The sequence below is a fragment of the Sminthopsis crassicaudata genome, chromosome 2 (genome assembly GCF_048593235.1).
Source record: "Sminthopsis crassicaudata isolate SCR6 chromosome 2, ASM4859323v1, whole genome shotgun sequence".
Taxonomy (NCBI): Eukaryota; Metazoa; Chordata; class Mammalia; order Dasyuromorphia; family Dasyuridae; genus Sminthopsis; species Sminthopsis crassicaudata.
The window spans coordinates 351020234-351034047 of NC_133618.1; the positions used below are offsets into that span (position 1 = coordinate 351020234).

The 13814-nt window shown below is 31.4% G+C and overlaps 1 protein-coding gene across 7 annotated transcripts in view; it reads right to left on the reverse strand.

The window, feature by feature from the left end:
* TRIM9 (tripartite motif containing 9) overlaps nt 1-13814 on the reverse strand; it is a 213264-nt gene that overhangs the window by 39278 nt on the left and 160172 nt on the right. For 6 of the 7 annotated variants that reach the window (XM_074290802.1, XM_074290800.1, XM_074290798.1 and 3 more), the window contains one exon: nt 5561-5699. The exons of the other annotated variant lie outside the window; for it this stretch is intronic. In XM_074290802.1, the coding sequence (XP_074146903.1) occupies nt 5561-5699 (139 nt within the window). The remainder of the gene's footprint in view (nt 1-5560; nt 5700-13814) is intronic. 7 annotated transcript variants of the gene reach the window in all.

Consider the following 13814-nt stretch of genomic DNA (forward strand, 5'->3'; position numbering starts at 1 on the left):
TTCTTTAACTCTACTGAAAGTTCTAATACTTTATGCAGCTAAGTTATACAGTATAGAGTGTTGAACTTGGAATTAGGAAGACAAGAGCTTATCTAGTTTAAAAAAAACTTAATAACTATATGACTAGGGACAAGTTATTTAATCTTATCTGTAAAATTGGAATAATAATAATAGTTCTTGCCTTCCAAGGTTGCTTTGAGGATAAAATGAGATAATATTTGTAAAATTCTTTGTAAACCTTAAGGTTTAAATGCCAGCTATTATTATTAGTAATAGTACTATTGTGAAGGAAGAAGCCCAATTTCTATTTATATAAAACAATGTGGTTAGAATCTATTGTTAATTTATCCATCCTATTTCCAACCCAGTTAACATTTTTAAAGACCTTCACAATAATCTTTGAGATATTGATTAGCATATTTTTAGACATGTGTGGGGCATGGTCTACCAGGTGCATTATATTTAGTTCCTTTTCAGTTTGTAGTTTTGAACTTGAGAAACCTCAAGGGTATATTTCCCCTATAAATACTTGTGTATGATGAAGACCTTTGCTAAATTCCTTTCAGAACTAAGCCCAGTATGAGGTACTCTCTCTCTCTTCTCATGATGACTTCCCTCTCATGGTGTCCTCCTTACTCTAGCAAATTCTGATTCCTTTAATAGATTCTTCCAAATTCTTTTCTTTTATAACTATATGTTCTCTCAACCGTGTTTCATATTTCCCACTCCTTGTGCCTATTTTATCTGTAAACTCTTCTCCTAAATAAGCCTTTCTTTTGACAAAGAAAATGACCATTATGAATTTGTCAGATGTTTATTTCAAACTATGTATTGCTACTTAGTTCAGTAGTAGTTGTAGAAGTAGTAATCTATAATCAACACCAATTTCTTTTTCTTTTTTTTTTTCTTTTTTATCAATTTCATTTCCTTTTCAACAATTCTGGAGCTTTTTGTTATTGTCCCATCCTCTCTAGAGAGTTCATAAGATCTTGGTTTTCATTAGGCAGTGGTTAACTTTGTTTATTATAAATGTTATAAGTTTTATTTTTATTGATATTTAATTTAGTATATATTCTAATTTTAGAATACTTCCTGATTATTTATTTCCTTATGTGCTGAGTCATTCACCTTCACACTTCTTCCTCGTAGATTCCAATCTTAGCTGCAAGCCTGATAGCCTTCTTCCCTTGGGAAAAATAACAAGACCATTCTTGGTCCTTGACCCAAGGACTTTTTGGCAGCAAAAAAAGTCTCAGTGGCTTTCAGTTCACTTTCCTTCAGCTTTGATACAGTTGCCACAGGTACCTTTCCTGGTTTCTTTTTCTGCTTTTTCTTTTATCTTATGATTAGAATTTGTACTTCTTGTGAGATGGGAAGGGGAAAGTGGTTCATGAATATTTATTGACATGTACTCTTCTATAAGCATTTTAAGGTTTTTTTTTTTTTTTCCCCCTTTACTACTTTCAGGAACAAATGGAAGCAGTTTAGGGAGGCCTTTGAGTTGAGTACACAGTATTAGAGTTCTCAAGTGGTAACTGAAAAATAATTTCACCTTTTCAAGGAAAAAAAAAACACAATTTGTTTTTCAGATTAACTCATAACTGGTTTGTAATTACCTTTTAGGTAAAAAACTGAAGTGGATTTTGGGGAAAGTGACTGTTCTACCATTTTTAAAGTCACATAACCTTAGAGATTCTTTTCCATTTCTTGGTCTAAATTTGATAAACATTTGCTATCAACAACTACTTATGAATCTTTTAGGGAATCTGAGAAATTCTGTAAATGATAAATGAAAATGTCAGTGTACCTTTTAGTGAATGTTAACATAAAATAATCTCTCTATAAAGTCAGAATTGTTTTTGTCTCTTCTTCCTTCCTCTAGATAGCCAAAGTAGGAAGTTACTGAAAATAATATCTTGAAAAAAAGCTCAGGTGGGTACATAAAAATAAAACAAAACAAAACAAAAAACCCAACAACTTACAAGAAAGAAATTGGTCAGGATAAGAAAAATAATTGAATCCTTTTAGCGTTGATTATAACTTAAAAAGAAACAAAACCTTATTCATTTTGCTTTCAAAAAGTCAGAAAAGACAGGATAATTATTTAGATATATTCTTTGGTATCTAGTTTCTTATGCATGGATATTCTTTTTTTTGTCTAGGTAGAGAGGAGTGCTAATGGATTGAACATGGTTCTGGAGTCATGAAGACAAGTTCAAATCTGGCCTTAGACATCATTGACTAGCTGTGTGACCCTGGATAAGTTACTTAACTTCTATTTATCTCAGTTTTATCACCTATAATATGAGATTAATAATAGTAAAAACCTTCTGGGGTTGTTATAAACATCAAATGAGATAATAAAAATAAAGTGTTTTCCCCACAGTACATGACAAGTAGCAGGCACTATATAAATGTTGCCCATTGTTATTATGTTGTTGTAATGACATTGCAGGATATAGTGATGATAATTTAAAATTCATTTTAAATGTCTGTAAAGAAAATTTAGACTTACTATAAGCAAGATTTACAAATCAAACATTGTGATTTGGAAATGGGTTACCCATTAATAAGAATTTAAAAGATTATATATATATATATATTATACATATATATATATATATATATATCATACATATATATATATACATGCCATAATATAACAGACAGGAAAAGGGTAACTCACAAAAAACTAACAAATTGTAAGAAAAATAATAAAAAATATGGAACATCTCATCAAATATATTTTTCTTTATTGATCTCTGAAAACAACATTAAAAAACTTTCTTGACTTTTACTCCAATTTGTTTTGTTAAGGCTTCTACCAAATTATTTAACAATTATTCTCAATTCTACATGTGCAATATTATTAAAATTGATCCCTATCCCCTAAGAGTTTTTTCTTAGTGGGAGTTATCTTACTAATCCCTAACCTTACTGATTAAAACCCTTCACTAAGATTCACTTGTACTATTGCAATAGTACTATTGATTTGTTGTAATAAACTAATTGGTTTTCTACTTTCAAATTTCTCCTAGTTCCTATCCAATTAATATTCTTCTTAAATGTCATTATATATCCAATAGATATAGCTATATCACTCCACTTATAAATATCTTAAGTTATTCTCTATTTCCTAAATAAACTTAAGTTCCCTTTCTTGAAATTCAAGACCTTCACAATGTACATCTTTGTTGTTATAACTCATATTATTCCCCTTTAATGTATTGTATGCCATACTCAAACTTAACCCTCTGTCACCTAAACACCCTTTGTACTTTTTATCTAAGTGTTTTTATTCATGCTATGTGTAATTACTTCTTTAATCGATACCTACACTTTAAAATTCAAGTTAATTGCTACCTATTCCAGGGAGTCTTCTCTGATACACTTTCTCCACTGATATAGACTCTGTAGAGCAATTGGTATTGAAGCTCTATATTATACCTGTTATGTAATATTATGTATTATAGCTATCTGTATTTGTTTCTTTCTTCTCAGTAATACTATAAGCTCCACATGTGTCAAGTACTCATGTTATTTAAAGTTCTTTATCTTCTCCAAACCTCAGTGTATTAGGATTTTGAAAAAAAAATAAACTGGGATTTTTCTGAAATTTAATTTTTAAAAAATATGTTTTTAAAAGTTATAACTTACCTTACTGTGAAAGTTACTATGGAAAGGGAAAAAGGGAAAAAGACAAAGAACAGACCAAGATTCTGATGAAAGTATGTATGTGAATTTTATTTTATTATAGGAAGTATGACTTATGTGGAGCAATAGCTATAAGATAATAGAACTTTCTTTGTATTTAGTTGTAGACTATATTCTATAGTTATAGAACTCGTGCAAATTTAAAATTCAGGACATTTATTTTAATTTACAATTCCTTTACTTCGTTAGATATTTCATTGAAAGCAGCTCTCTATCTGTTAATATTGTACATAATTTAAATATTGAAATATACAGAATTAGACACATTATTATTAAAATGGGGTATCTACTTCTTGGTATTATATTTTGAAAAGAGAATCTTAAGTTATCCACCTGCCATTTTAATATGGTTGTGATATTTTTAGTGGACTTTTGGGCCATATTTTATGATAAATAAAAATAGTTTTCCAAGGAGGTATGTAATAGTAGTCTCATTGTAAATTGTTTGCATCATTTGTCTTTTTAATCCTCCTTATTCATTTGGTATAAAGGCATGTTTTAAAGCAACTGTTTTGAGATTCTTTCAAAGAATAACCTTTTTCAGAAGTTTTAAGAATCAGGAAAAACATCAAAATATCTCTTTAACAATAAAATCATTTGAGCTCTGTCAAGAGAGAAAACTTTGTTTCCAAAATGACAACTTTATGCATGTGGAAAGTATGAAAATGTGGCCCAAAGTGTTTCTACACATCAAAAAAAATTTACATGATATTTGCAGTTTTCCTCCACCAAGTAAGCATTTTTAAAACACATCATAGGGTTACTTTTACAAACATAATTCTTAGGGTTATAGGACAATACATTACAAAATAAAATTGAGAAAGACACAATTAAACATTAAAAAGGAAGACATGAAAACTATAGTGGTTTTATAACTTATTGGTTATAACTTCATTTGGATGGTTTGAAAAATGCTTCGACATTGATGGCAGTCTCTAAACCTTTGCATGCTTTAAAAACAAAATCAGTAACAAAATACTTAAGATATTAGGATTGGCCATCAATTCCAAGGGTGTTTTCTGACTATGATACAATGTTGAATGAGCTCTATAAGGAGAGAATGTTTCCTGCATCATGCTTATAGTTGTGATATATAACCTTAAAACACACAGGTAGACAAAGAAATGAGGTAAACAAAACCTTACTCTTCCCTTTCTATGAAGTACTTCCAGGTAAGTTTATTCCCCATGTGAATGTGATTAACTTTGCATGAGAAAGTGGAGCATTTCAATGCTTCTACATAGAATATGAATTCTTCCTGAATGCCATGTTCAAACAAAGGATGCTTTTATCTAAAAGCCATTAAGCAAAAAACAACAATAATGATAACAACAAAAACAAAAACAACAAACAACCCAATCCCTATAACATTGATGAAAATGTTCTATGGGTTGTGTTAAGGAAATAGCAGGAGCTATAAACATATTTAAAAATATCTGAACAATATTTAGAAATGGTCTTTATTTTCTGGGAGTGGGAAGCCTACACATTTGAAAGAACATTTTTTTTTCTGAGTAGTAATCTAGATTCTGCTGAAAATATCAGTCTCTATCTCTATCTATCTATTATCTCTCCCTCTTTCTATGTTGGTGTCTACTTCTTAAAACTGATTGAAATTGTTGAAATGCAACTGGGCAACAGACTTTTACATTTTAGTGCTACATATTTTCTCAAAATAGCAGAAAAGTAACAACTTTGTGACAAAACATATATGTTAAACAAACAAACAAAAAAAAACCATACCCTTTAGTAACATGGGCAATAGTAGTATTTGCTTGGGGACTTTGCCAGTTATTTTAGATGCTAAACAGTTCTTGTTCTGAGGATTACTGCTGAAGTGCCTTACCCTCAGATGTCTGAAGGACCAAGGTCTTGCTGTATTGGCTGACTCCTGTCTTGTTAAAAGCCTTGACTCGAGCACTGTATGTGCTGTTGAAGTGAAGACCATCCACTGTGCACATTGTTTCCTTTCCAACATATACCTCCTAATTTTTTAAAAAAAAGTATATATTAATAACAACATTTTTAGGATAAGAACTTTGAAACATTTAAATCAAATTTATGATGGCAGAGCAAGACTATTACTAACTTTTTGAAAGTTTTATAATATCTCTTTAGAATAACACTGTACATTATGCATATAAGGAAATGGTATTGTTTCAAGAGGAAGGAAGATTTGTATTACAACTATAACTACTGTGAAAAGTATTTACTGGGGTAGAGCTAAAATGGTGGAGAGACAAATCTTTGTCTGAGCTCTTCCTGGCTTTCCTCAGATTAACACCACATTAAGCCTCTAAACTGATTTTGGAGTGAAAAAATACACAAATATTTGGATAGTAAGAAATTTCCAGCAGAACATATTTTGGAAGAACTTCAGAAACAGTCTGTTTCAATCAGCCATGGGGTGGGAAGCAGGGGAGAGAAGGGAGATGGCCAAGTGCAGGCACAGCACAGGGATACAGGGTGATGTGGTGTCTGCAACACTTAGGGGATTCTATCAGGAGGCTCTCACCAAAATATAGCAGCATTAATTACTTTGTACTGGTTCAGACACAGACCAGATGTGAGACATCCAACACAACTACAAAAGGTAAATAATGAGCCCCTGAATCCCAGAATAATATGGGATTTGGCCATGCACACCCAACACAGGAAAAAGTCAGCAGCCCCAGCACCAGCGTGGTATGAAATTGCTGTCACCTGTAGAGGAAGCTCAAACCTTGATGACAGTAAAGACAAAATGTCTTCAGATGAAGTTTCAAAGGAGGGATATAAGTTAATCTCCAATACAAAAGCCTTTCTTGAAAGAATTAAAAAATTCATCTAAAAGAGAGTTCGAAGTTAGAAGAAAAATGGAGAAAGGGCAGGACAGTTTGGAAAAAGAAACATAGAAATTATCTGTGTAAAATAGATTTAGAAAAATGAGAAAATAGCATATAACACCTTAAAAATAAATTTGATGAAATGGAAAAAGAAAACAATTCCTTGAAAAATGGAATTTGGGAAGTGGGGAAAAAACCCAATGAACAAAACAGTTCATTTTAAAGTTCAATTGGCCAATACAACAGGAGATAAAAAAGCTAACTGAAGAAAATAATTCACTAAAAATTAGACTTGAACAAATGGAAGTGAATGATTCAAAGAGATATCAAGAATCAGTCAAAGAAAACCAAAAAAAAATAGAAGAAAATGTGAAATACTCATTGGAAAAAACAATTAATCTGGAAAAGAGATCTAAGAAAGACAATCTAAGAATTACTGGACTACCTGAAAACCATGATGAAAGAAAAAGTCTAGACAATAGCTTTTAAGAAATCATCAAGGAAAACAAACTGCCCTGATGTCCTAAAACCAGAAAGTAAAATATTCAATATCCTCCTGAAAAAGAACTCAAAATAAAAACTCCAAGGATAGCTAAAATTAAGAATTATCAGATCAAGGAGAAAATACTATAAGCAGTCAGAAAGAAACAATTCAAACATTGAGGAACCACAATCAGGATTACTTAAGACTTAGCAGCTTCCACTTTAAAGAACTTTAAAACATGGAATATGATATTCCAATAGGCAAAGGAGTTTGAATTGAAGCTAATAATCAGCTAACCAGGAAAATTAAGCATTTTCTTTTAGAGAAAAAGATGGACATTCAATGAAAAAGGTGAATTTCACTTATATTTGATGAAAAAACTAGAACTCAACAGAAAATTTGATCTTCAAATATAGAATTCGAGAGAAACATAAAAAGGTAAAAAGGAAATAAAAAAAAAAACTATGGTTTTTAAAAGTTAAAAAAGTTTACATCCCTATATGGGAAGATGATATATTTAACTCGAGAACTATATTTTAAGGGGTATACTTAGAAGATGCACGCATAATTTGACTTTATTTTGATGATATAAAAAAGGAACTGGGATGGAAAAGGGATTGTACTGGAAGAAGAGGAAGTAAAATGGGGTAAATTACATCTCATGAAGAGGCAAAAAAAATCTATTAAAATTGAGGAAAAGAGGGTGGAGGATGAGCATTTTGTGAATCTTAATTTCAATGGATTTGGAGCAAAGAAAGAATATTACATATATTTAGTTTCATAGAGAAACTTGTCTCACCCTATATGGAACTATGAGGGAAAGAGGAAAAGGAAAGATGGAACCTAATAGAAAGGAGAACAAAAGTAGAAGGAGAAAGAGGAAGGTTATTTGAGGGAAGTGGTGATCAGAAACATTGGTGATGAGGGAAAGAGGGAAAGGAAAGAGAAAAGTATAATTTGGGAAAAATAAGGTAGAAGGAAATACAGAATTAGTAATTTTAACTGTGAATATGAATTGGATAAATTCTCCCATAAAACAGAAGAGGATAGCAGAGTGGATTAAAAACCAGAATCCTACAATATATTGTTTATAAGAACAATATTTTAAACAGTGATACATACATATATAGTAAAAGTAAAAGGCTGGGGCAGAATCTACTATGATTTAGCTGAAATAAAAAATAAGGGTAGAAATCCTGATCTCAAATCAAGCAAAAGCAAAAATAGCTCTAATTAAAAGAGAAAAGTGAGGAAACTATATTTTACTAAAGGGTCTCATATATAATGAAGTAATATCAATACTAAACATATATGCACCAAATATCCAAATTCTTAAAGAAGAAGTTAAAAGAGATAAGATTAAGAAATAGATAGTGAAACTATACTAGGGAATCTCAACCTTGCTCTATGAGAATTAGATAAATTGACCACAAAATAAAGGAAGTTAAGGAGGTAAATAAAATTTTTTAAAAATTAGGTATGATAGACCTTTGGAGAAAACTGAATGATGACAGAAAGGGATATAATTTTTTTTTCTCAGTAGTACCTGGAAACTACACAAAAATTAATCATAAAATCATAAATACTTCATATGATATAAAAACCTGACAATCAAATACAGAAAGATAGAAATAGTAAATGCATATTTTTCAGATCATGATGCAATAAAAATTACATGCAATAAAGAGCCCAGGAAAAATAAGCCATAAATTAACTGGAAACTAAATAATTTAATCCTAAAGAATGAGTGAGTGAAGCGGCAAGTCATAGAAATAATAGATAATTTCTTTCATCTAAAAAATGATAATAATGAGACAACATGCCAAAATGTGTGGAATGTAGACAAAGCAGTTCTTAGGGGAAGTTTTATATCTCTAGACACTTACTTAAATAAATTAGAGAAAGTGAAGATCAATGAATTGGGCATGCAACTAAAAAAGCTAGAAAAAGAACAAATTAAAATCCCAAATTAAATGCCAAATTTGGAATTCTGAAAATAGAAGGGAAGATTAATAAAATTGAAAGTAAGAAAATGATTGAACAAATAAACAAAACTAAGAGTTGATTTTGTGAAAAAAAAAAACAATACAATAGATAAACCTTTATTTGATTAGAAAAAGGAAAGAAAATCAAATTGCTAGTATCAAAAATGAAGAGTGAATTTTTCACAACATGAAGAAATTAGAGCAATAATTAGGAACTATTTTGTTCAACCTGTCACTAAATTTGGTAACCTAAGTGAAATGGATGAATACTTAAAATTATAGATTGGACAGATTAAGAGGAGGAAATAAATTATTTAAATTAGTCCCATGTTAGAAAAAATAAATTAAACAAGTGATTAATGAACTCCCTAAGAAAAAAAAAATCTCCAGGGCCGGATGGATTTACATGTGAATTCTATCAAACATTTAAAGAACAATTAATTCCAATATTATATAAACAATTTGGAAAAAATATGGAAAGGACTCCAATCAAATTTCTTTCATTTTATACACACACACACACACACACACACACACACACACACACACACACACACATTATTAGGGCTGATACCTAAACTAGGGAGGGTCATAGACAAAGAAAATCATAGACCAATTTCCCTAAAGAATATTAATGCAAAATCTTAAATAAAATATTAGCAAAGATTACAACAACTTAACACCAGGATAATCCACCATAACAAATAGGATTTATACCAGGAATGCAGGACTGGTTCAATATTAGAAAAACTATTAGCATAATTGACTATATCAGTAATCAATTAAACTAACAGAAATGATATGATTTCTAGATTTCATTGATGCTGAAAAAAAACATTTGACAAGACTTATTCCTATTTTAAACACTAGAGAGTATAGGGATAAATGGAGTTTTGCTTAAAATGATCAATAGCTTCTATTAAAAACCATCAAGAAGCATCATATGTATTGGAGATAAACTAGAGCCATTCCCACTAAGATCAGGGTGAAATAAGATTACCCACTATCAACATGACTATTCAGTATTGTATTAGAAATGTTAAGTTTAGAAATAAGAGAAGAAAAAGAAAGGAATTAGAATAGGTAATGTGTAAACCAAATTATCACTCTTTACAGATGATATGATGGTATGCTTAGAGAATCCTAGAGAATGAACTAAAAAACCACTAGAAATAATTCACAATTTTGTAAAGTTGCAGAATACAAAATAAATCCACACAAAGTCCAGTAGCAAGAGATACAAAGAGAAATTCCATTTAAAATAATTATAGATAATATAAAATGTTTGGGAATCTATCTGCTAAGACAAAGTCGGGAACTATATGAACACAATTACAAAACACTTTCCACACAAATAAAATCAGATCTAAATAATTGAAAGAATATCAAGTGCTCATGGGTAGGCTGAGCTATTATAATGAAGATGACAATTCCACCTAAATTAATTTACTTATTCAGTGCCATACCAATCAACCTCCCAAGAAATTATTTTACAGAGCTAGAAAAAATAATAACAAAGTTCATTTAGAAGAACAAAAATTCAAGAATATCAAGGGAAAATGGAAATGAATATATCAATGGAAAAATGCAAATGAAAGTGGCATAGTTGTACCAAATCTAAAACTATATTTTAAAGCTGCAGTCATCAAAAGCATTTGATACTGGCTAAGAAATAGAATCAGTGAAATAGATTAGATTCACAAGATATAATAATCAATGACTACAGTAATCTACTTTTGCTAAACCCAAAAACGTAGCTTCTAGGTTAAGAACTCACTATTTGACAAAATTGTTGGGAAAAATAGAAATTAGTATGGCAGAAACTAGGCATTGACTAACACCCTACACCTTATGCCAAGATAAGATCCAAATAGGTTCATGATTTAGACATAAAGAGTGATACTATAAGCAAATTAGAAAACAAAGGATAGTCTGCCTCTCAGATTTGTGGAGAAGAAAGGAATTGTGGCCTAAAAAGAACTAGAATATATTATGGAATGCAAAATGGATAATTTTGATTATATTAAGTTGAAAAGGTTTAGTACAAATAAAGCCAATGTGGACAAGATTTTCAGAAGGGAAGCATGTAAACTGGGGATTTTTTTTTTTTACATTCACCTTTTGATAAAGGTCCCATTTCTAAAATATACAGAGAGTCAACTCAAATTTATAAAAATACAAGCCATTCTCTAATTGATAAATGGTCAAAAGATATGAACAGGCAGTTTTCAGATGAAGAAATTGAAACCATTTCTAGTGACATGAAAAAGTGATCTAAATCATTATTGGTCAGAGAAATGCATATAAGACAACTCTGAGGTACCACTACACACCTCTCAGATTGGCTAAAATGACAAAAGAAGATAATGATGAATGTTGGATGGGATGTGGGAAAAGTGGAACACTAATACATTGTGAACTGATTCAGCTATTCTGGAGAGCAATTTGGAACTATGCCCAAGGGGCTATCAAACTGTGCATACCCTTTGATCCAGCAGTGTTTCTGTTGAGTGTATATCTTAAAGAGATCATAAAGAAGGGAAAGGGACCTATGTGTGCACAAATATTTGTGGCAGCTTTTTTTGTAGTGGCAAGGAGCTGGAAATTGAATGAATACCCATTAATTGCATAATGATTGAATAAGTTATGATATGTGAATGTAATGGAATATTATTGTTCTATAAGAAACAATAAGCAAAATGAATTTAGGGAGGCCTAGGGTTTTTTATATGAACTGATGCTAAATGAAGTGTGTATAACCAAGAGAATATTGTACACAATATTGCTGTACACAGCAACAATAGGATTATACAATGAGCAATTCTGATTGATCTGGCTCTTTCCAACAGTGGGGTGATTCAGGCCACTTACAATGGTCTTGTCATAGAGAGAGCTATATGCATGTAGAGAGAATTGTTTTGTTTGCATTTTGTTTTCTTTCTCATTTTTTTTCCTTTTTGATTTGATTTTTTTATGCAGCATGATAATTGTGGAAATGTGTAGAAGAATTGCACATTTGTTCGATATATTGGATTACTAAGTAATCCTGGGGGATTAGTGGAGGGAGTGGGGGAAAGGAAGGAAGAAAGAAATTAGGAACACAATGTTTTGCAAGGGTAAATGGTGAAAACTATTCATATGTTTTGAAAATAAAAGCCTTTAAAAATAAAAAATATGAAATGAAATTCTTCACATGGAAGAAGAGGGGTTATTTGGAGCTCAAAAAAAGGAATGTAAAAATGACATCTATCTGACTATGTCTATATATCTGTGTCTATATGTAAAGAAGGAGGGATTAGTGTCTTCTAAAAGATATTCTTGCCTCATACAAGTAAAAAGATATGTGTAATGTTCTCTTTTCTAAATTGTAATGCTCTCTGGGAGCAGATTTCTTGGAGGACTTCTGGAGGCAGCCTTTGTTTCAGTTCAGTTAAGTTTCATTAATCACCTCACATGCAGCCAGGAGTTAAAGTTCTTTATTTTTTCTTTCAAAGTCTTGTCTCTTTTCCTGGGCCTGATTAGCTTTCTTAGAGGCCTACCTCTCTCCTTGGTTCTGAGAGCTCTCTCCGAATGTCTCCAGCCAGCACAAAGATGGAAGTTGGAATGAATCTTGAGTCCTCCTCCCAGAGATTGAGCTTGTGGGTTTCTGACTTGTGAATCTTCCAGAAGTCCAAGAGTGGGCTTTGTTCTTTAGTGGGCTTGTGAACTCCTCCTTAAATATGCTCTCTAAAGGTGTGAATGTGTGAACTAATGTGTGAACTCCTTTAAAGGTATGAACTAAGTACATAGGTATTAGCACCTTGTTTTAAGTTCTGGCTTATAACATCTCCTGCTTTCTTTTGATTTAGAACATAAGGTGGTCATGATCTCCCTGACTTCTCAGGAAGGGAGATGAAAACACCAAGGAAATGGGAAATCAAATCAGATTATCAGGTTTCTAAAGGGGCTTACTTGAAACAGGTAGACATAAATCCATCAATATGGGAGGTATTACACATAATTACATAAATTACACAAGCACATAGAAGAAGTGATGTAACAAATAACATTAATCAACATGAGGAATTATACATGTCCATAAGTCCCAGAAATAGTCCAAAAGGAATCCATTGTCCATTAGTTCATGTGTCAGGAATCCAATAATTCCTGCAAGTTTTGAAGTCCTGCAATGGTCTCAACAATTTTTCATCTCAAGGAATCCAATTATTCCTGCTGGTTTTCAAGTCTTACAACAACAGTTTTATCTTGTGTTAGGGAATCAAATTATTCTTGCAGATTTTGTTGTTAGGTATTCTTTGTTTCCAGATTTTTTCTGATTGAATTACTGCCTCTCCCCTTCCTCTTTTTCTCTCCACCCATGAAGGGTTAATTGAGAAAAGAGGAGATGGGAAATGCTCCTGTTGTGAAGTGACACACTCAGAATTGTACTTAACTACATTCTTATCTGATTCTTCATCCTTTTCATCTAGTTTAGTTGGCACCCCCCCTCCTGCTCTTTCTTCTTTTTCCTTAATATATAACTTATATAACTTCCTAAAGCCAGTTGTATTAAATTGTATGCATTAAATGTGTCTTTGGATATTGAATCAGGTCCATTTTTATTGTAGTATTGATAAAGTTGCTTTCCTACTAATTTCCACTCCTCTAGATCCAATTCTTTTTCCATAGAAAACAAAGGAGATGTGTACTGTACAGTTTCTAAAAGTTCAGTGATCTCCCAAATTATAATCAAACCTTGGCTTTTCATAACCCTGACAATGCTCTCTACACATTTTCCTTGAAGAGAAACAGAAGGCTGTTTTCTAA